Source organism: Phacochoerus africanus, chromosome 6 (assembly GCF_016906955.1).
Source record: "Phacochoerus africanus isolate WHEZ1 chromosome 6, ROS_Pafr_v1, whole genome shotgun sequence".
Classification (NCBI taxonomy): Eukaryota; Metazoa; Chordata; class Mammalia; order Artiodactyla; family Suidae; genus Phacochoerus; species Phacochoerus africanus.
Window position 1 is genome coordinate 62,552,870 of NC_062549.1, and position 24,373 is coordinate 62,577,242.

Below are 24,373 nucleotides of genomic sequence, written 5' to 3' on the forward strand. Positions count from 1 at the left end.
GGAACTTCCATACTGTTTGCCATAGTGGTTGTGCTAGTTGAGATTCCCACTGACAGTGTAAGAGGGATCCCTTTTAAGTTATTTTTAAAAACCAACTCCTTTGTGTTTTAATGCCATCAGGATAAGCCCCAGGAGCTTGACCCCTCCTGCCTCCTCCTTCCCCTGCAGCACTTCCCACCGCCCTCTCTAGGCTCAGAGTAGTGTTGGGGGGGGGGTCCCTGCATTTGCCCCTGTCCCCATCTGCCTTTGGTTTTCTTACTCCTTGGCCCTGTTCGCCTCATCCCTTGAAATCTGCCATCAATACTATCTCCAGGAAGCGTATCCTGAGCAGCTAGCACTTTTTCTTTCCCATGTGTACTGCTCCCTAACCCATCTCTGCAGAGGCACCTACCGCATTCTGTTATTCATCCCTTTCACCTTCCTCTTCCAAGAGGCTGAGGGTGCCTGGAGGTCTTGGTTAACACAGTGCCTAGAACCTACTAGCAGTAGGAGTATAACTAGTGTGTGTGAGGGGTGAGTGAATGAATGTGTGTGTGTGTGCATATGTGTGTGTGTAAGAGACTAAAGAACAGAAATAAAGATCCGATGGGGTTGGAGTTCCCATTGTGGCACAGTGGAAATGAATCTGACTAATAACCATGAGGATGCAGGTTCAATCCCTGGCCTCGCTCAGTGAGTTAAGGATCCCACATTGCCGTGAGCTGTGGTGTAGGTTGTAGATGCGGCTCAGATCCTGTGTTGCTTTGGCTGTGGTGTAGGCCGGCAACTACAGTTCCGATTTGACCCCCAGCCTGGGAACTTCCATATTTTTCAGCTGTGGCCCTAAAAAGGGAAAAAAAAAAAAAAGGAAAGAAAGATTTGATGGGTTCAAACAGGCCAGAATACTGGAAGAAGTGTGACTGTGTTTGCATGGCCGGAGCATGGGGTCTTCATGAAGATTGTGGTCGAATAGAGAGCTAGGTAGGAAGCCAGTCACTAAGGGCTTCCCGTGTCATGCTGAGGAGTTGAGATTTTATCATGTAAGTGATGGGGAGCCAGTAAAGACTTTAAAGTAAGAGAGTGACTAGCCTTAGCATTTCCCAGAATACTGGGTGTTATTAGTGTTATGTGAACAGCCCGGGTACGAAATAAATTTAGGAAATTCTGGGTTGAACCAAGTGGATAGACTTCTTTTCTTCTGGACGTCTCAGAGTCTTTACTTTGCTAATGTGCATTTTTAATCCTCCAAAAGGGATGTTTGTGTGTGATGTAATTTGAGTTATTTCCCTGATTTATTCATCACAGAACCCTTTTTTTGGAGACTATGCTATAGAACACATCTTGGGGAAGTAGACACAGGGGAGACCTGCAGTGGTGAGGCGTCCCAGTGATTGTTGCACTAGTGCTGGCGAGAAACACAGAGGCCCAAAGCAGGAGGCTAATGGGAAAGGGAGAGGCAGGATCAAGGGAATTCACTCTTGTCTCTCAGAGCACATTCTTCAAAAGTGGTGATTTGTCAGTAATTTTAAAAAATAAAATCATGATATGATCCAAGATATTAGAACAGGCCTTGTGAAATGTGGTCTGAAACACCTCTGAGACAAGTGGGACTCAAAGGAAAGTGCTTCTTTTATATGTTTATAACCCCACCAACTGATGACACAGTCCCAGCTCCCACCTCCTGATGTCAGAACCAGGTGTGGCCCAGCCTGAACTAATGCACTTGACAGTGAAGGGGCAGGTTCTTGAGTGGACGTGGCGACTGAATGACTGTGGGTGAGACGAAGATGGTTGCCAGGAGGTAGATGGTGGTGTCATGATGAGATGAGCCAGATGGAAGACAGTCTGAGGAAGAAGATGCTCTGTCCCTTGCTGAGGGACAGGTTGAGTTGGTAGTGCGACATCCTTGTGGAGAAGAGAATACCAGTAGGCCATTGGACTTAGGAGTTTGTTCCTCAGATGATTTTGACTTGACCCAGCCTTTGTTTTACCTACCGTGTCTCAATTGCTGCATATGTTAAGGATTCCACGTCCCTTTTATGAGATTACGAAACACCAAATTTCAAGGTGATGGCCTTGCACCCTCCTAATCTTAGCTACCATGGCGTGTTCCCCCACAGCTTCCCTACCCCACGTGCCTTCCACTGAAGTCACTTCTGCGGATTTTTAAAAGTAATGATTTTAGGAATGTTGAAACATCATTCACCTCCGAGTAAGAGACTGCAGTTGCCTCTGCCAGTACAGGGGGAAGATGCTTGCTTGACAGTGTTTCTCATTGCTTTGTTACTATACCAAGTGAAATCCTTGAGTTAATAATGCTGTAACATGTTTCTCTTTCAATTATTTTAAGTGTAATAACAGTGTTCCTTTATTTTACTGACAGCTCCAAAAGGAATTCTTCATTTGTCTCCTGATGTTTATCAAGAGATGGAAGCCAGCCGCCACAAAGTAATCTCTGGCACTACTCTAGGCTATTTGTCACCCAAAGATATGAACCAGCCCTCAAGCTCTTTCTTCAGTGTATCTCCCACATCGAATAGTTCAGCTACCATTGCCAGGGAACTCCTTATGAATGGAACGTCTCCTACAGCTGAAGCCATAGGTTTAAAAGGAAGTTCTCCTACTCCCCCTTGTTCTCCAGTACAGCCTTCAAAACAACTGGAATATTTAGCAAGGATTCAAGGCTTTCAGGTATGAATTAAAAGCAAAAACAAAAACAAGAAAACAAAACAGTTCATTAGCCCCAGATCCTTCATCTCTATCCATCAGAAAGCTCATTCTTGCCTGCTAGTGCGACTTCTCTGCCACCTACATTGCAAATTATTAGGCACACAGAGGACAGAAAAACGAGCCATGTGCACGTGCCTCATTGAAATTTTTTTTCCATTCTCTCTAGTAAGTCTTTTGCTGCCTGGCTCTCCTCCATTTTCCTTCTCCTGCCTTTATAATTATTATTATTATTATTATTACTATTATTTTTAACATTTTTCATTCTCTGTTCTGTCTTCTGGTTGGTCTTGATTGGGTCTATTCCCCCACTCTGTCTTCCCCAAACAAAAGTTCTGCCTTCATACTTTTGGTGTTAGTATTTAGCACTAAGTCCTCCCTCATTTTACAGGAAGCTTGAGTTTTTCTGCTGATGTCTTTACTTTCATAACAGTTTTGAATTTGGCATTCTGTGGCTAAGTATCGATTCAGGTATACCGTGAAGGTACAACATCCTAGAAGTCTGTTATCTTAGGAGTTAATCGAACATGGTGTTAGAACAATAATAAATGATTTCTAGTTGTTTGAGGCATAAAAACACGTGTCATTTCATGGGATCGTGTATGGAACCGACTAGGGTAGCACCTGCCTCCTGTGATACCCACACTTCTGTTTCACTGGGCATTGGAAGCCTAGCTTATGGTCCAGTTGTTGTGTAGGTGAATTGGGGGATGGAAACTTTTTTTCCCCTATTTAGTCATCATTCTCTTTTGAAAAACAAACAACAGTGCTTTAGGGTAGAGCTCTTAAAAGAATTGTTAACTCTAGGAAGAGGAAGTACCTGTGTTCTGACGTCTTAGTTGCCTTGAAAATCCTGTACGGAACTGTAACGGCTCCCATGACTGGATGAGCAGCAGCGGGCTTGTGTGTGGAAAGAACACCTGCCCCCTCAGATTCCGCTCTTTTCAGCCCCTTTCCATCGTAGTCTTATTCCTTAAGACCCAAAGCTGTAATTTCCTTTAGCAATGCCCTAGAAGATATGTATTGTGTAGAATGATCATGTATTTATAAAAAATTTTACAGATTTAGATATAAGAGAGAAGATCATGTGTTTTGGGGGTATTGTGCATGTTTTTTTGTTTCCCTTCACAGAAACTTGATTTTTTTCAAATCTATTGCGAGGTAGTCATAGTGTTTTTAATTAGACTATTAATATGAACTCTAAAACACTGTTACCAGTTATGGGCTCTGTCATCTGAGATTTTAAAGACTTAATTTGAAAATTAAACATTTAGAATTTGTTTTTGTTGTTTACCTTAAGAATAACAATAAACCACTGTTTAAAATAAAAGGACCTTGATTCATACAGTTAAAATACTGGGGAAAAACTAAGCAAATTTTAGTTCTATAACCTGAATAGGATGAACTAGAAATAAATTGTGATGAAAAAAAATTCACTGTTTATTTGCAAATCTAGTTTAGAAATGTCTGAAAGTTACACTGCATTTACATTTTTACAGAAACAATGCACAGATTGCATTCAAGCTCTGAATTGATTTCTTGCTTAGAGATGTTGTTGTGGTAGATGTAATTTTGCTGCCAGAAGAAATACTTCAATTTTTAAATTTGTATTTATTTGTTAATTCTTGGCAATGACAACAACTATAATTCTAAAATATCTTTAGTCAGAATATAGAATCTGTTTCCCTATATTCGGGCTGACTACTCAGGCCCTTTTTTTTTTTTTTTCCCGAGCTTATGCTGAGATAATACAGTCTTATTTATAGACGAGTTAAACATTTCCAAATTGGTGTACTGTGATTTTTCCGTACTAATGAATATGAACAGATGGTTTTAAAACCTTACTGTGCTTCTTTGGTCAAATGAGCTTGGTGTTGATATGAACTATTGTGTCACTGACGGACTGCAGCCTGCAGCTGTGCGGTGAACAGAATCTGTGCGCAGTGGCTGCATGTCCCGTCCGGCGCCTAGTGCGTCCTCATAAACGTCACGGTAGCAGAGTCTTTGTGGTTTAAGTTTTAAAAGGCGATTTCTTTATAGGTAACTTGCTCAGGTACGTTTACCTGGTAGAAAAACATGTAGATTGTTGCTTTTCCTTAAATGTTTTTAATTGAACTGTAGTTTAGAAATGGTAGGGCCAGCTTGTTACGGATTCCATGCTGTTGTGTTATTTTTATTTCTGGAATTTAAAAACAATAAATTCTGTGTTTCGAGGTTAGTACTTTTAAAATTTTGTTATTGTACACTGAATAGATATTACTGCTTATTGAATGTTGTATAAACTCTGGCCTTCTGTGCCCTTCTTGACATTTGATTTAAGCCTATCAGAGCCATTGTATGTGACAGCTATATTGTATTACAAAGTAAAAAAATATATTAGTGTACTGAAAACAAAGTCGTTTTAACTTTTAAATTTTTTCCTTATCCACTCTTAATTGAAATTTATAAGTTACGGAAAGCTTATTTGCTCACCAGAATGAGGTATTAAGCTCACATCCTTTTGCTTAAATCTACAGAGTAATTTAAATGATTATACAATTAAAGTTATTATTAATAAAGCTGACTTCGCAGGTCAGAATTTGACTGAACACTTGGACTTCTCAGTAATTCTTTTATCCTTGCCTGGGCTCACCTAAAGTTTTTATCACATTTTAGATGCAGACCTTTGGATTGCTGTCATAAACAAATATTTGTTTCTTTGAAGTTTCATTGAGTACAGTTTAATTATCCTCTTTTAAAACTGAATGTTCTTACTGATTTGTTATTTTTTAGAAAAAATTTAATATCAGTAGTTCCGTGAAGTTCAGACTTTGTCCAGCCCAGTCAGTATGCTTCTATAACTTCTATCCATTTCATAAAAATTCATTTGAAATATAGTTATAATAGTGTTTGGGGCTCCTTGGTGCATATCTTGTTATCCTTTCATTATAATACCAAAATGTTTCAAAATCATTCAGCATTTTAAAGACAGTTATTATGGAGGAGGCATTTTTGAGATGCTGTGCATTTAGCTAAAGTAGAACTTTGTTTTGTAGTGTTATAATTTATATTACTCTAAGTTTTTACATCTTTAGTATGTTTTTTCATGGTAATTATATTAGAAATCTCTCTGTATAATTAAGTATAAGCAGTGTCACTGTTTAAATGAGTCATTAGAAAAGTGATTAGATTGAAAATTAAAATGAATTATTTTAGTAAATTATCCTTTGTAGATGGATTTAATTTTAGCTCTTTAGTGTGTAACCCCCTTGTAATTATCATCCACTGAGCAGTGTTGTTTTCAAAACTTTCAGAGTAAAATATCATAAACTAGATTTGTTTTTCTCCCATGAAGAATGTAAAGAAGCACTTGGCATCTTAGTTAAACCATAATTAGTTTATTAAATAAAAATCAGTAAGTGTTTCCTAAGGGGACTTTTCATTATTGTGAGTTTTAGATATTGGCGCCATTTTTAACAAGATGAGAATGTCAGTAGAAGGCTTAAAAATACCTAATTAAGAACTTTCTTTTCAAATACAGTTCAGACCATACATTTCAACAAATATGTCTCCTTTTTTGACGTTTAATTTGATGATAGCATTCTTCTTTTATGTTTATAGGCTTCTTTTAAGTATTTATTTTTGACATGTTTGACATACACAATTAATAGTATGACCTTAGTACAGATCACACTGAGATAGGACATAGGCGCTGGGGTTTGGCCAAATTGAGAACCAACCTTTTCCTTTCTCCTTTTTTCTTATTTCCTCTATACCTCACTTTTTGTAAACCATGTATTTATCATTAAAGTGGGTGTTTGCACTTTTTTTTTGAAGAGTGAGGAATCCATTTCTTTTCAAAGACCAAATAAAATTTTATAAGTAAAATTTTGTAGACTTCTAATAGGAAAATATGGAGAAAGAAATCATGCATATACATATACTCCTTCACTTGGAGGTATATTCTTTCTCTTTCCTAATTTGTCCTTGAAACATAACTTAGCATGTCACTTCTGCGCCCAAATTTTCATCTGTATTGTTACACGATGGTTGTATAAAGTGATGAGAAATTACTCAGTGTACAATGAACAAAACACATTTGTGGGTTTGGCATAGGGTCAAGAGATTCTGCTCTAATTTATAGTCACTTCTTAAAAATCCTTCTTGAGTCTAGCCTTTATTACTTTCCAAAGACCTTGGAGAAATTGGATGAATTCTCTTGAAGGTTTGGTCTTCTATAGTAACTGAAGACCTTAGGTTCGTTCTTCATATGGGCAGCCCACATTCATGCAAACTGACTTATTGATACACGTGGCCAAACCCTCAAGGATCTGCAAAACTATATACCACATAACTGTACTTCATAAAAACCAGCAGAATTACAGTTTGAATCACTTTGCTAAAATTTCCAACTCTTTAGAGAAAAATATTACATTCGGAAGAAATAAATCCTGATGCATATAAAAACATACTGCGATGGGTAACACCAATGCAAATAAGAATCAAGCAGGCCTTGGTAAAACAGTCCATTATTATTGGATCAACTATTCCAGACTAAGTCAGTCCACCCTAAATCACTGCATAATGTAATCAGAAGGACAAAGATACTCATTTTGAGCCTTGATACACCAGCACATACATAGTAAGACACACATTTCAAAGAAAGTGATATACAAACACGAAGGAGCTCTCCTAACACAGGGACTTTGATGTGGATCCGAAATGAGCCACTGCTTGTTGAAAAAAATATCTGCCATTTTGTGTCAGTCATCTCAAAGTAGAAATATCTGTAGCCTTTTCTGTTTGAATCAGAAGGGATTTCAAGGAGTTCCCATCGTGACTCGGTGGTTAGCAAATCCGACTAGGAACCATGAGATTGCGGTTCGATCCCTGCCCTTGCTCAGTGGGTTGAAGGATCCAGCGTTGCCGTGAGGTGTGGTGTAGGTTGCAGACGCGACTCGGATCCTGCATTGCTGTGGCTCTGGCGTAGGCTGGCAGCTACAGCTCCAATTCGACCCCTAGCCTGGGAACCTCCATATGCCGTGGGAGCTGCCCAAGAAATGGCAAAAAAAAAAGGGGGGGGGGATTTCAACTCAACATGAGAATTCTATTTGGAATTATTCGAAAATCAATAGTTAATTATCTCTTCGATCAATTTGAAGAGAGGGAAATTTTTTTTTCATTTTAAGGTGAATTTCATTTCCCTTTTCTAGAAAAGGTTGGCAGTGATGTGATTTTTACTTAGTAACATAACATTAACTGTAGTACCTTTCATGTCAGGTGGGGACCTGCATTCTTATGTTCCTTCTAAGTCATGTTGAAATTATCTATTTCCCTCTCTCCAGCATTCAGCTACGGCTAATTTTTTTTTTTTTTTTTCGCGAATGACAGTATCTAAGATAGCAGATGTATTGTTCTCTTCTTACCCCGGACAACTCTTGAGAAAGAGAACAACATGCGGAATACTGCCTGTGAAGGATTTCTGCACACTGAAAAAAACTGCTTTAACATACCAGGGGCATTAGGAGATATAAACGAAACTAACATTTATTGACTGTCTTGTTTTATATCAGATGGTGAAGGAGGCATTATGTATGTTATTTCATGATGTGGCAGAAGTGCCTGGTACATTTTGGCTTCTTGCTTATAAGTCCTTATTTTGTAAGCCTGATCCCTGAAGAAAGGACTAGGCTCCAGGGTCTTCTGGATGTTGTTTTGGTTTAGTCATAGGTTTCATTAATACATTTATTTATGCCTTCTGCTATGTATACAACAGAGTCTGAGTCATTTAAAAATTCTCTTTTGGGCTGGAAAGAACTTGAGATTTTATTCAAAGATATAATTTTATTATACGAATACAATTGATAGAATTACTAGTTCATTTTAAACCCTGACAGATTTTAGGTTCAGGAAGGTTCTGCCATCTTAACATGATACATCAAAAAGCAGATTTAACTGTCAGAGATAAGAGATATTTGAAGAACTTTTAAGACATTTTTATCTGTAGTATTGTCTCTCTTTTAAAGAAAAGTTCAGAATGAAGTCCTATAGTGGAACATTTGAGAAAACAAGGACAACTGTTGGGAAATGATACAAAGTTTACAGCTTTAAAAACTCTTAATAAGAGAAAAATGTAGGAAGTCCATTAAGAATAGTTCTCAAGGAGTTCTCCTGTGGTGCAGTGGGTTAAGGATCCGGCATTGTCACTGCAGTGGCTCAGGTCACTGCTGTGGCATGGGTTCCATCTGTGGCTGGGGAACTTCCACATGTCATGGGCATGGCCAAAAACAAAAGAAAAAAAAAGAGTAGTTCTCGGAGTTCCCGTTGTGGCGCAGTGGTTAACGAATCCGACTAGGAACCATGAGGTTGCGGGTTCGGTCCCTGCCCTTGCTCAGTGGGTTAACGATCCGGCGTTGCCGTGAGCTGTGGTGTAGGTTGCAGACGCGGCTCGGATCCCGCGTTGCTGTGGCTCTGGTGTAGGCCGGCGGCTACAGCTCCGATTCAACCCCTAGCCTGGGAACCTCCATATGCCATGGGATCGGCCCAAGAAATAGCAACAACAACAACAACAAAAAAAGACAAAAAAAAAGAGTAGTTCTCAATAATTTCAGCATACATGTGCACAGTTGGATGGATATAAAGTTAATGTGGCTGTGGAATGTCATCTCATTGCATACTGGAATTGATTTAGCTAAACAACAGGAAATGGAACATTTGTTTGTTCACGCTGGGCAAATACTTAATAAGTACCTGCAAACCTTGGCAGCACACCAAGCAGTGGGCACAGGAAGAGTTACGGTCAAGTGGGGGACAGACAGACAGGAAAAGAAAACCACTGAACAGAAGCTTGGCCGCTACTACAGTTTAGTCTGGTCTCCAGGGATCCGTGTTTGAACATTACACATTTTGATAAAAAGTAATGAATTGTGGAGTTCCCGTCGTGACGCAGTGGTTAACGAATCCGACTAGGAACAATGAAGTTTTGTGTTCGATCCCTGGCCTTGCTCAGTGGGTTAAGGATCCGGCGTTGCCCGTGAACTGTGGTGTAGGTTGCAAATGCGGCTCTGATGCCACGTTGCTGTGGCTCTGGCGTAGGCCGGTGGCTACAGCTCCGATTAGACCCCTAGCCTGGGAACCTCCATATGCCGCAGGTGCGGCCCTGGAAATGGCAAAAAGACAAAAAAAAAGTAATGAATTGTTTGTAGCATGCTGCACAAGTAATGTAGGGAATGCCTTCTCACATAATAAGCATCATTGTAGTTATAATATGGTAAGTGAACCCTTGAGGTGTGGTTAGCCATGTCAAGAATCATGGATGGGGGACTTCTCTGGTGGCCTAGTGATTAGGACTTGGTGGTTTCACCACTGCTGTGGCCTGGGTTCGATCCTGGCCTGGAAACTGAAAATTCAACATCAATCTGCTACATGCTGCAGGCAAAAAAAAAAAAAGAAAGAAAGAATCTTAGATTGGAATGAACAACTCTGACTGAAAGAATTAGGAAGAATTGATAGCAGAGAAGACATTTGCAATAAAATTTAAAGAGTACATAGAGTTTTAAGGTGACTAAAAAGAAAAGGAATTGCAAGCAGAAGTAGCTAAGTAGTAAAGACAGAAAAAAGGCCCAGTGTCTTAGAAAATGCTTAGAGCTCAAAGTGGAAGTGTTTCCCAAGGCTAAAAAGATGTGAGTATCTTGCTGGGAGTTTGAATTTATCTGTTAGGCAGAGACCACCAACTTGTTTTTTTAAAGGGTGATGATGTTGGTTTTGTATTTTAGAAAGATAATTGTGTAAGCAGTGTGGAGGAGGAACTAGGCAAAAAAGAGACAAGATTGGTAGCACAAAGGGTGATTTTGCACAAATTCAGTAGAGAAATAGCCTTAGTTCATCAATAGTAGAGATGAACTAAGGCAAAACTAATGATCCTAGAGTGGGGCCAAGGTGCAGGTGTCCACAGTACAGCTGAGAAAGTTAAATGATCTCCTGTACCACCTTCTCTGAGGATGCTTTCACTGGCCTGGTCAGAATGGAAGCTGGATTTAAATGCATTGAAGAGCAAATAGAGACTATTTGAGGATGAATTGATCATTCGTTTCAAGAATTTGAGGATGAAGTAAAGTAAGAAGGTAATATGAATGTGTCATGTTTCAGGAAAGGTTTTATTTTTAGAATGAGTGTGATGAATACACTTAGAGGAGTTGAATGAGTTCCATTTTTTTTTTTCTTTTTATGGTTGCCCCTGTGGCATACAGAGCGTCCCAGGCCAGGGGTCGTATTGGAGCTGCAGCTGAAGCCTACGCCACAGCCACAGTGACAATGGATCCAAGCCACGTCTGCAACCTTCACCATAGCTTGTGGCAACACTGAATCCTTAACCCACTGAGTGAGGCCAGGGATCGAACCCGGAGATTACGTCAGATCCTTAACCCAGCTAAGCCACAGTGAAAACTCCCTAATGAGTTCCATTTTGATCATGGCAAATTTGAGTTGCCTGTGGGACTTTCAGAGGCAAGAGACATTTGTGCATGGGTCTGGTGATCAACAAGGGAGGATAAGACACAAAGATGGGAGAGTCATCAGTGTATAGATGGAATTGAAGACATAGAAGCAGTTAAGATTGATAGGGAAAGTGGACAAAGGCCCAGCAGAGATTCCCAATGAATACTAACAGTGTAAGGGATTCATTCATTCATTAACTAAAATGTATAGAGCCAGGTGTACTTTTTGGGCACTGAGGATATAGCATAAATGACAGTCAAGGGAGTTCTGCCCTGGTGGAGTAGACATTAGGATGGGGTTGTGGGGGTGGGATGTGGAGTGTGGCGCAGGGAGAAGGAACAGGACAAGTGAAACGGCAAACAGTCACATCTGAACACATATGTTAGTCTTCGGCCATACCACCCTGAACGTACCTCATCTCATCTGAACACATGTTACATTCAAATGGTTAGTCTCCTAAGATAATCATTGCTTAGAAATTAATTGAGATTAATTATGATTATTTGTGAGAAGCATGACCAGTGACTTAGAGCCTCCAGCCATTGTATCAAAGATAACTACACTCTAAATGTCTTAATCAACCTTACTGAGGTATAATTTATATATGGTAAAACATACCCATTTTATTTAGTTTGATGAGTTTTGAAAAATGTCTACAAACTAGGTAACTACAACCACAGTCAAGATAGGAGTATTTCTTTTAATGCAAAAAATTTCTTGGTACCTTTTCGCAGCCTGTTTTCTTCACCTCTCCCTGCCTCCAGGCAACCAGGATATCCTTTTTGTCACTAAAGATGAGTTTTGCCTAAAATTTCATAAGAATGGAAGCATGTAGTTTGCATAGTTTTGTTCCTAGCTTCATTCATTCACTGTAAGATTTTTGAGATTTGTCTGTGTTGTATATTTCAGTAATTCAGTTTGTTCCTTTGTGTTGCTAAGTATTAATCCATTGTGTGGATATATACCACAAATTGTTCATCAGTTTATCTATTGATAGACATTCGAGTTGTTTTCAAATTTTGGACTATTCTGAATAAAGATCTTTGTGAATATTCATGTTTAAGATTTTGTGCAGACATGTTTCCAGTTATCTTGGGATAATACCTTGGAGTGAAATTCCTGGGTCACATGGTAAGTGTACATACAAATTTACAAGAACTATCAGATTCTTTTTCAGTGTGTTGTATCATATCCTACCAGCAGTGTTTGAAAATTCCATACATTGATATGATCAGTCTTATTCTATGAAAGAAACAGGGGTATCTCATTGATGTTTTAATTTGTATTTTACTGATGACCAATAATATGCACTCCTTTTTTGGTGCTTGTTGGCCAATTATATATTTTTGTGAAATGTCCACATCTTTTACTTAGTTTCTAGTTGCAGTTTTTGTCTTGTTTTTCTTTTTTGGCTGCACCCAAGGGCATGTATGTAGGTTCTAGTGCCAGAGATCAACTCTGAGCTGCAGCTGCAGCCTACGCCACAGCTGCAGTAATGCCAGATCCTTGCCAGGTATTGAACCCATGCCACAGCAGAAACTACACCAGACCCTTAACCTGCTGTGCCACAGTGGGAACTCCTCTTGTTGAAGTTTTTAAAAATTATTGAGTCATCAGAGTTCCTTATGTATTCTGGACAAAGTGTTTTGTATTGCAAATATTACCTCTCTGCCTGGGACTTGTCTTTTCATTATCTTAATGGCATCTTTTGAAAAGTGGAAAAGAAGTTTCCAATTTTGATGAAGTTCAATTTTCCATTTTTTCCATAAATTGTGCCTTTTGGGGCCTGAGGGATCTTTGATTACCCCAAGGTTGCAAAGTTTTTCTCTTTTATTTTTTTTGTAGACATTTTATGGTTTATGCTTTTATGTTTAATGCTGAGATCCATTTAGTTTTTTGTGTATGGTATGGTTATGGGTTGAAGTCTAATTTTCCCATGGGATAACCAGTTGCTTCTGTACCATATATGGAATGTGTTGTTTTACTCTAGCTGCTATTAAGATACTCTGTTCATCTTTGGTTTCACCAATTTGCCTGTGGTATGTCTAGGATTGTTTTTCATCCTGTTTGGGATTCATTTAGCTTAAACATTATTTAAGGTAATGTTTTTCATTAGTTTTGAAAAGTTTTTGGCCACTTTTTTTCCAAAAAAATTTTTTTTTTGCCCTTTTCTCTTCTCTTTCCTTTGGGACGCCAGTTACATGTTCTGTTGGGCCTTTTGGTACTGTCCTTCAGGTCCGAGACTCTGTTAATTTCCCTCCGTCTTTAGATTGTGTAACTTCCACGGATATATTTTCAAATTTACTGATCCTGTTCTCTGTCTTCTCCAATATGCTGTTGAGTCCATATAGTAAATTTTTCATTTCTGTTATTGTATTTTTTAAATCTAACCTTTCTGTTTGGTTCTTTTTTGGTTCTATTTCTTGGTTGTGATGCCATATCTGTATAGTTATGGAGAACACATTTCAAAAAACTATTTGAACATCTCTATACTAGATGTTTCGAAGTCTTTGTCATCTAAATCCAACATCAGGACCCATTAAGAGCCAGTTTCCATTGACTACCTTATTTATGAATACAATTCATTCCCATTTCTGTGCATCTCTGTAATTTTTGTTGGATAAATGGACGTTGTGGATGATATGTTATTGCACCTCTGGATCATCTTTTGTTCTGTAGATTACTGTTTTTGTTTTTTGGTCTAGTACTCAGCTAGGTTGCGTGGACTAAAACTGCACGCTTTTCCTCCCCCGTGGTGATATCCCTCAGCTGATAGATACTTCCACTGAGTTCTTTCAGCTTCCAGCTACAGCCTTTCCTCTTGGAAAAGCTGTCTTCCTGTGCCTGCATAATTATTTGGGCCAAGTTTGTGCTCAGATTTTGGAGCCAGCCCTTTCCTAGCTTCCAGCATTCCCCCTGCCCCCGCCTAAATTTTCAGCTGATCTGCCTGCCAGCCCATGTCCTCTGATACTTCAGGCCAGTAAAGCTTTAGCTTTCTGTCACTTGAGATGTGTGCACTCGAGGGCCTACAATCAATGAAAAAGGGATCTGACTTTCAGATTTTAATGGATTTCTCACTGGTTTCTGCCTACTTCTTCATCAGACCCTCAGGTGTTGTCCAGGGATTGGGGTAGAGTTTATATTTCAGATTTGGTGTCGCACCACTTCCATAGCTACCTCATTTCTAGGACTTCTTCCCTCAATGACCAGTTTATCTGCCACCCCTAAACTCTTCCCAGTGCTACCTTCAGCTCGTAAGACTGCAATTTTCTACCAATAGAATTACAGGAAGTGAGGAATGCCCTCGGGCAAAAAAAAAAAAAAAAAGCCATAAACTTATAATTCTTATTCCAGTCGTTTTAATCTCTCAAGGGAAAACTCTGACCTGGTGTCTGCCTGCTTTTGATCCGAAATATTTTTCTTTAATTTTGTCTACCTTGTATATCGTTAACTGCTAGAGGATTCATCCTATGAACTCATTCTTCTGTTACCAGAAACAGGAACACAACCAGTTGTTTTTACATGCCACTGAATAGACCCCTTAAATTAATTAATTACTAACTGGGAATCTTGATATCTGTCCTAAGAAAATAGTTTATTTATTTATTTATTTATTTGTCTTTTTGCTTTTTCTAGGGCTGCTTCCCACAGCATATGGAGGTTCTCAGGATAGGGGTCTAATCAGAGCTGTAGTTGCCAGCCTACGCCACAGCCACAGCAGTGCGGGATGCGAGCCGCGTCTGTGACCTACACCACAGCTCACGGCAACGCCGGATCGTTAACCCACTGAGCAAGGCCAGGGCTCGAACCCGTAACCTCATGGTTCCTAGTCGGATTTGTTAACCACTGTGCCACGACGGGAACTCCAAGAAAATAGTTTAAAATATGGGAAAAGCTATAAGGATACTTCTCATTGGATTTAGGGCCCACTCTAAATCCAGGATGATCTCAACTTTGTTACAGGTGTAAATATCCTGTTCCATATAAGGTCACATTTAAAGTTACTTAGGAGTTCCCATCGTGGTGCAGTGGTTAACGAATCCGACTAGGAACCATGAGGTTGCGGGTTCAGTCCCTGGCCTCACTCAGTGGGTTAAGGATCCGGCATTGCCGTGAGCTGTGGTGTAGGTTGCAGACGCGGCTTGCATCCCGCATTGCTGTGGCCCTGGTGTAGGCCGGTGGCTACAGCTGCAATCCAACCCCTAGCCTGGGAGCCTCCATATGCCGTGGAAGCGGCCCTAGAAAAGGCAAAAAGACAAAAAAATAAAAATAAAAAAATAAAGTTACTTAAAGTTAGAACTTAGGACTTGGACATTTCTTGGGGGGCCACTATTGAACTCACTGCATATTTATTGCTTTCTTAAATTGTTATCTATTTTGCTTTCATCAAATTTGGGGCATTTTCCAAATTTTTCCCTTTCTGTCTCCTCTCTCTCCATTTGCATGCATTTTAAAAAGTGTTATCCCACAGAATCTTGAGGCTTTATTCATTAAAAATTTCTTTCTGAACTTTAGATTATATCTGTTGATCTATAAGTTTTATGTCGTCTTCATCCAGTAATTTTTTAAAAAAATTTTTGATAGTGTATTTTCATTTCTAAACTTTCCACATGGTTCTTTTTGTTTCTGCTGAGATTTCCTATTTATTTATTACAGATTTATTTTCCTTTACATCCTTGAGAGTAGTTATAATAGGTGCTTTAAACACCTTTTTGGTTCAACATCAAGTATATTGGATTTGGGTCTTTAGTAATTGCCTTCTCACTTGAGTATGAGTCACATTTTCCTCTTTATTGTAGGTCAGGTAACCTTGGGTTGTATCCTGAATATTAAAGATTTGTTACAGAGACTGAATTCTGTTACATTCTTCTGCATAGTTTTGAGTTATGTTTTCTAAGGCTCTTAACCTGGCTGGGGTTAAACTCTAAACTTTGTCTCATCTTGAACTTTGTCTTCTTTTGGCTTCTGGGATAACAGTCTCTCCGCTTTTCCATAACTTCTCTATCAAATGTTGCAAAGAAGAACCTAGCAGAATTTGCTTTTGTGTAGTTACTGTTCCCTGTTAGAAGAATTTCTGTGGAAACTTTTTGTAATAAAGTAAATAATGGGATGGGGGAGAGTTGAAGTAGTGACAGCAATACTTTCCTACAGTAAAAATATAAATAGCTTAAAAAAAATCCATTGTAGGCAGTGTTGCTGCCAATTTGGATTTGCAGTTGAAGCAGTAGTTGTGCTTCCTCTTGCCTTTTGCAAATTAAATAGCATTTATTGATATGTCTTGGTTCAAGTTCCTTAATCCCCATTGGTAGGCTTCACAGGCATAATAAGCCTATATAATAATTTTTTTATCTCTAAAACTCTATCTTAAAGAGGAATCTTTAACTTCTCTTTTTCATGTTGCTTTGGATATTGTAATTTTCTAGGCTTTTATGCTTGCCAGAATTTTTCTGCAACCTCTTTCCTATTATCAACGATAGAAAGTACCACATTGCTAGTGACCTAATTTTTCTAATTAAGAGAAAATTGTCTCCATTGATACCCGTCTATTGTTTGAAGATTCTTTTAGTAAAAAATTTTGATGTGCATAGAAAGTTTTATCTATTATCTCCTCTAATAGAATCTTGGCTTCTTTCAAGTCTCCTTTATTCTGAAGCACTAAAGGTTTTTTCCCTTTTGTAGCTATCCTTTAAAAATAATTTTAGACTTAGAGTAAAGAAGAAATACACTACAGAGTTTGATGTTAATGGTTATATAACCATAGCATAATTGTCAGTACTAGGAAATTAATGATGACATTATACTAATCTACAGATCTTATTCAGTTTTGTCAGTCCTCCTATTAAAGTCCTTTTCCTGGTCCAGGAATCCAGGATCCAGTCCAGGATCTCACACTGCATTTAGTTGTGATGCCTCATAAGTCTCTTTCAATCATAACCCATTCTTTAGTCTTTCATGATCTTGACACTTTTGGATAATATTGATTACTTATTTTGTAGAATGTTTTGCATTTGGGTTTTTCTGATATTTTCTCATTATTTGATTGAGGTTGTGCATTTTTGTAAGAATATTGCAGCTGTGATATGCCCTTCTTAGTGCCTTAAATGCTACTCTGTTTATAATTGTCTTAAATATTCCCTCTACCTATGTGAGAGCCACATCAGACAGTGTTGTAATTTTTGCTTCAAATGTCACACATAATTTAGAGAATTCAAGAAGGGAAGGAACGTCTATTTATTGTATTTACCAACATTTTTACTCCTTTCTGTTTTCTTCCTTCCTTCCCAGTGGGGTTCCAGGATTCTTGCTTTTTTCATTTCCCTCTGTTTCAAGAACTTACTTTAGCCATTTTTTTAGGGTAGGTATGCTGGCAGCATATTAGCAGTTTTCCATTCATGTGAGAGTGTTTTGGGTTCCCCCTCATTTTTTAAGGATATATTTGCTGGGATATAAAATTTTTGGCTGAAAATTTTTTAGTGCTTAAAAAACATTATTCCAATTCCTTCTGACGTCCATGATTTCTGTTGAGAAACTGCTGTCAAATTGTTTTACCTGTATAAGTCAAGAGTTGTTTCTTTCTCACTGGTTCTAGGATAAGCAGTTTAACTATTAGAAGTTTGATTATGATGTGTCTTGGCATGAGTTTCTCTGTGTTTATCACATTTGGAGTCTGATCAACTTCTTGAACCTGTGCTTTTATTGTATCTTTTGTCAAAAATTGGTAAATTTTCAGCGATTTTTTTTTCAAATTCATTTTTAGCCCCAGTCACTATTTGTTCTCTTTCTGGGATTCTAATGATGTATATATTACATCTTTTGTTATGGCCTCATAAGTTTTTGACACTGTTCATTTTTCCTCAGTCTGCTTTCTCTCTGTTGTCCAGATTGGGGAATTTCTATTTATCTATCTTCAAGTTCACTGACTCTTTCCTCTCTTCTCTCCATTGTGTTGCTAAGCCCATCCATTGTGGTTTTTTCATTTTGATTTTTCTGTTTTCAAGTTCTAAATCTTCTATTTTGTTCTTTTTATATCTTCTGTTTCTTTGGCGAAGTTTTGTTTTTTGTTTTTTTCATTTGTTTCAGGTGTGGGTGTAATTCTTTTTTTTTTCATTTGTTTCAGGAGTGTGTAATTCTTTTTGAAGCATTTTTATGATGGCTAATATCTGTGTTATGGATAATATCTGTGTTATGAAGTCTAATATCTATGTTATCTTGTTGTTGGATCTCATGATTGTCTTTTCTCATTCGAGTTGAGATTATCCTGTTTCTTGATATCATGGATGATTTTCTCTTGAATCCTGGATATTAGGAGTCTAATAAGTCTTATTTAAATCTTCTGTTTCAGTAAGCCTTCTCTGGCAGTGTGCCATCTAGGGTATAGGAATGCTGCCTTTTTACTACCAGATATGGGTAGAAGTTCACATTCCCCACTTAGCCTCTGCTAACAACCTGTTATTGCTGAATGGTAGTGAAAGCCCTGACCCTCCATTCTGTCCCAGGATGCTAATTATTCTAGTACCTAGTTCAGGATAAATGAAAAAAAAAAAAAAAAAGGAAAATCCAGGAATTCACCACTGTGTTGTTTCTTGGGTCTTGAAATTCCTACCTGGTCTTCGTCTTTCTCTCTACCTTTCTGAGTCCTGTTATGTTTATTTTATGTATATATTTTATGTACTTAGCAGAAAGAATAGGGAAAAGAAAATCTATTGTGTCTTGACTGAAATTGGAAGTCCTAAGTGGTTTTTTCATCGTGAATGTAATTATATTTTAAATACAAGTAATAGTATGTTTTTAAAATCTGTAATTCCTGAGTAGAAAGAAAATATTCTAATACTTTTGTTTAAAAATGCATTATGGTGAGTTCCCATTGTGGCTCAGTGGAAACAAACCCGACTAGTAACCATGAGGATGTGGGTTTGACCCCCAGCCTCTCTCAGTGGTTAAGGCTCTAGCATTGCTATGAGCTGTGGTATAAGTTGCAGACACGTTTTGGATCCCACGTTGCCATGGCTGTGGTGTAGGTGGGCAGCTGTAGCTCCAATTAGACTCCTAGCCTGGGAACTTCCATATGCACAGTTACAGCCCTAAAAAGAAAAAAAAAAAAATGTGCTATGAATTAAACCAGTATATAATTAAAAAGATTTGTTTGGTCTTGTGTTTGATACCCAGTTTTTAAGTGATAGTCAATATAGCAAAATTCTAATATGTGAAAACTGGTAGAATTGGTTGGCCCTCTTGAGAGAAGATTTTGTATTAATTTGATTTTGGTTGTATACTGATTGCCTATATAGCTGTAATTTTCCTTTGACCTTGGAAAGTTTTCCTTGTTAAAAAGTTATTTCTTTGCAAAGCCTGTGGATTTTAAGGAAGCCTGTTTTTACACATATAAATGGATATATGTGAGTATATCAAAACATGAGCACAGACTGCAAAAGGGAAGCTTCTTTCCTGTAGATGTGTCATTGACTATTAAAAATCATTTAGTGTTTTTTTTATGGAAATGTAGAACCAAAATAACTATATATGTGTGTGTATCATGTAATTTACATGTTAACTAACTGCTTTAGACCTGAACTGGCAGAGTCAATGGCAACAGAAGCAACAAACAAAAATTTAGGAATTTTCTCATGTACAAACTCATTATTTAAAGTTGGGATGCAGTTTATCGCCCTTATCAATATTAGTAACACTATCTGTTGCATTTTTTAGAGAGTTTTCATCTATGGTTTATACGAGAAATAAATTTGTACATCACTGCTAGATTTTATACACCAGATATAGGCATATAATTTTCAAAGCTTTTTCCCAAGCATAGAATTTCTGAAAGAGAGAAAAGATAATTACAAGTTGAGCTTTAGTCTGTATAATGTGATTTCATTTATTCACTTATCCCTTTAGAGGCATTAATGTGACAAGTATATTGCACATAGAGGGAAACAGATTACTCATACAGCTAAAACACTGTACATGACTGAGCACGTTAAATATATGTTTACATTTTAGTTACAAAGGACTTGACTTTGGTTATGAAAAGGATTGGGGAAAGAAGCTTTGGAGAAAGTCAGTGACAGACACAACCCTAATGTAATATTATTCTTCATAATTATATATCTTATCATATCTTTTACTCTACTACATTATTACGGGATGTGTTTTTCTTATTATTAGAATTAATATTTATTTTAATGCAACTATGAGCCATGCATTATTCTAAGTGCTTTTCATGGAGAAACTTCCTTTATTTATTACTTATAAATCAATGTATTAGTTATAAATAAATGTCCTGTAGATTTGTATTGCCATAGTTGACCCAAATAAGATGATTTACAGTCCTCTAGTCACCTAAAAAAGTAGTTAAGAAATGTTTAATACCAATTTACTTATTAGAGAAGTATTTATCAAGCAGTATTGTTTTGTGCTTTGCCAAGAATATGCTAATCTGCATGTTAATAAAGATTTAGGTCTTTTGTTCAGCTCGTGTGCGGACTCTGCAAGAATCAAGCATGTTTTGAGTATCTTAAGATATAGTACCAAACTGTCGCCCTTTAGCAGCCTGCTGTCTTTACCCCTACTCGCAGGGCTTCTATGCAATAGCTACTCTGTGATCCCTGCCTGCTGCTGTGGAGTAAAACTATTATTGTGAACCTGAGTTGTGCTAATCAAACATTGACACAGTGATTGTGTTACGAGCCTATGTGCATGTACAGGCCTTTCTCTTTCCTTAATGATCTAATGAGCAGCTTTCTTTCAACATGGATCTTTTTCACACCCTCTTCATTTCTGTCCCTCAGGGGGTGACTGTTAAAAACATCTGACAGTCAGTTTACCAGTTCCCTTCTGAGATTAGTAAAATATTTAGTAGTCCTATTACATCAGGGAATTTCTCACCCTGGGCAGGAAACAATTTGATTCAACTTTTTTTGAAGTAGGGGGTAGGGAATTTAAATTTGCATTGGAATGGCCCCTTGTGTTTTCAGATGGGTATGAAAAAACTCACATACCTAGCTTTTTATGTAAATTGCTTTAGAGCTTATAGTATTTTTCTTTATTTCTTAAGTCGTCTGAATAATTAAAGTGATTTGGGCCTCTCTCTTCAAGAAGAAGAAATCGCTAGGCTGGCAAAATCATTATCAGAGTGAATAGTTATAGCATCTCATCTGGGTTTATGCAATTACAAATCAAACTGGGAGGCTTATTTAAAAATAAAAATTATTATAGATTTGCAAATTTCAAAGGAAGCCGCATTATTTAATTTACATATATTGAGATTTCTGACTCATCTTTTATTGGAACAGTTTTTGTAAGTCCATGAGAAAGAAACAAAATGTCAATTTGCTGTCGTTGATGGTATTATAAATCCAGAACAAGCACTCCGACAGTATAAAAATCAAGATTTGTTGCTTACATTTTTAGAGTATGAAAGATAGCAAAATGATATGATTCATAAATAATACATCTTAAACATAGAAGATATTTTTGTGATCTTCTAAAATTACTCATTTTTCTTTAATCAAAATCAGGGTCCATGACATTGTATATTGGCATTTTTAGGGCCATAATTGTAGAAACACTGCTTTCTTATAGCAGAAATATTTCACACATCAATCCTGAAGATCTGTGCATTATACAATGTAGTGGAATTTTATTACCCTAATTGTTTCAGCCTAGAATTGTAAGATTCCTGGCTTCTGAATCATAGGAAGCTTTTTTTAGATTTAGAAGGATGAATTTTAAAATGTCATCACACATTTTTCTTTTGAAATTCACAATTTATGAACTCTCATGTTCTTATGTCCAAGAAGAAAATAAAACTCAAGAGCCATGAGTGATTGATTGAGTGTGTAAAGTATGATTCTTTCTTAAGGTCTTTTACCTGTATATTACTACTTTTTGTTTAATTTGCAATTGTGTCCTCAAACAATAGTTTCCCGTATTATTTACATATGTTTTCTGTTCTAGCGGCAGGCTCAGTATGAGGGGGTATAAATATGGGATGATTTTATTTCCCCAGTTACCACTTTCCTCCTTGCTCTGTCAGGTCTCTCATTCATGTTTCTTTATATCTTTGGAAAATCCCATAGTTTTCTGGTTACCCTTAGTGTTAAGAAATCTAGTCCAGTTCACCATAAAACTCCAAGCTCATATCTCGCCAGCCAGTTGTTTTGGCTCAAGACACTTGGAGGAGGGAGGATATACATTGATTTCTTTTTATTTTCCCCTCACTCCAGTACCTTTGAGTATTTGTAATTAATGGGGCAGGAGCTTGATCTGCTTCTAAAGACATCTTCCTCCACACTCTACCTCTGTTTCATGGCCTTACTCATAACTCTGATGTTGGAAGCCTTGGTGAGGGGACTAGGGAGGGGGAAAGTGCCACCCTTAGCCTGGTTTTATCCATTGCTGGTTTCCATATAGTTGGTGTTCATGGTTTTCTTTTTTTAATTGACGTATAGTTGCTGTACAATATTATACCAGTTACATGTGTACAATCTAGCGATTCACAATTTTAAAGGTTATACTCCATTTATAGTTATTAAAAATATTGTTCACACTTTCCTTTGTTCCTTTTTTTGTTTTGTTTTGTTTTTGATATTTAGGGCCACACCTGTGGCATATGGAGGTTCCCAGGCTAGGGGTTGAATCGGAACTACAGCTGCCAGCCTACGCCACAACCACAGCAATGCCAAATCCTTAACCCACTGAGCAAGGCCAGGGATCGGACCCACATCCTCATGGATCCTAGTTGGATTCGTTAACTGCTGAGTCACAAAGGGAACTTCTGTTCACGCTTTTCTTGAAGCAATGTTTAGTTTCTCCCAATTCTCTCTGCCTCTGAGAGGCAGCCCTCTTTTCCTTGCTCTTTCCCAGGGGTCCATGCCCCTGACCCCACTGTCAGTAGGTGTCAGTGGCCTGAGCGATGCCTTGGCTTCTGCTGAGATTATCTTTCATTCCCTCCAAGGGCCATGAAGATCTAGGTAAATGTCCTCCTTCATCCCTTTTTGTTTTCAGGGATGCTGTGTGGCTAGGGCACCTTCACCAAGCTCTCAGATTATCTCCAAAACTCAGTCTCTGTTTTCATGTGCTTCCAAATGGCTAGAGACATACATCGGACTCAGTCAAGATTTCTTTTCAAAGGGGGCCTATAGGTTCAATTCTCAGCACACCTACTGACAGGGGAAGAAGTTTCAGTCTCCCTTTAAAGCAGGTACTCCCCATCTTGTGAGCTTTTTTTCTTGGAGCTCCCACACTTGCTGGAAATACTGTATTCTTTACAAGGTTACTACCAGGATAACTCCTTCCCATTCACCTGCCTTTTCCTGGTGCCTCTGTGTATTCTTTATGGTTGGAGCAGTTCTGCTGGCTGATAATAAGGCAATGGGAAGAGGGAATGAGGCCTAGCCCTAGATGTTGGCAACTCCTTCGTGCTCCTTTAATTGTTGACTGTGCATTGTGTTGTCAATTTTGCAGCAATGGGAACAATCCCCCTGGGATTAAGTTCTTTCCTGAGTCATAAAAAGTGACTTAAGAAAAATAGATGTGGGTTCTTCTCACACATAAAGGTCCATAAGTTTGCAGTCCAGGGCTAGGGTAATGGTTCTGCTCCATGAAATCTTCAGGGAGCCAGGTTCCCTCCAGCTTACCACTCCGCCATCTCTAAATTTCAGCCCTTGTCCTCACAGTCAAAGATGACATAGCCAAGATTCCAAACAGCTAAGTGAGTAAAGACGCACAAAAAGCACAACCTGGAATCTCGTTTTACAAACTTTCCAAGAAACTACTGTAGAATTTTCATTTACATTCTACTCAAGCCATGAGTAATCACAGCTACCAGGGAGCCTAGGAAATGTCTTTATTCTGTGCCCAGCCAAGAGTTACTGTGGGAAAATATTGGAGGACAGTTAGCAATCTGTCACCTCACTGGATGCTGTGATATTTTCTTTCGAGCTACATGCCAACTTGCACCTATATCTTATATACGTAAGTTCTACACGTACACTTACATTGCATGTATAATGTTGAATAGGGTATTGCAAGCTCATGATGAATGGTGTACAGTTGGGAGGAAAGTTAGATCTTTCAGTAATAGTTTCCAAGGCGCTGATGGAAATGAAGTTTGAAGTTCATCTTTTGACTGGAATGGTCTTGTGCAATGTTCGTTGTACCTAATTTTCATTTCTCTAGAGGAAAGAAAATC

General features: G+C 38.1%; 1 protein-coding gene across 12 annotated transcripts in view; it reads left to right on the plus strand.

Moving 5' to 3' along the window:
- STAU2 (staufen double-stranded RNA binding protein 2) overlaps nucleotides 1-24,373 on the plus strand; it is a 314,299-nt gene that overhangs the window by 173,926 nt on the left and 116,000 nt on the right. For all 12 annotated transcript variants that reach the window (XM_047783746.1, XM_047783751.1, XM_047783744.1 and 9 more), the window contains one exon: nucleotides 2,363-2,670. In XM_047783746.1, the coding sequence (XP_047639702.1) occupies nucleotides 2,363-2,670 (308 nt within the window). The remainder of the gene's footprint in view (nucleotides 1-2,362; nucleotides 2,671-24,373) is intronic.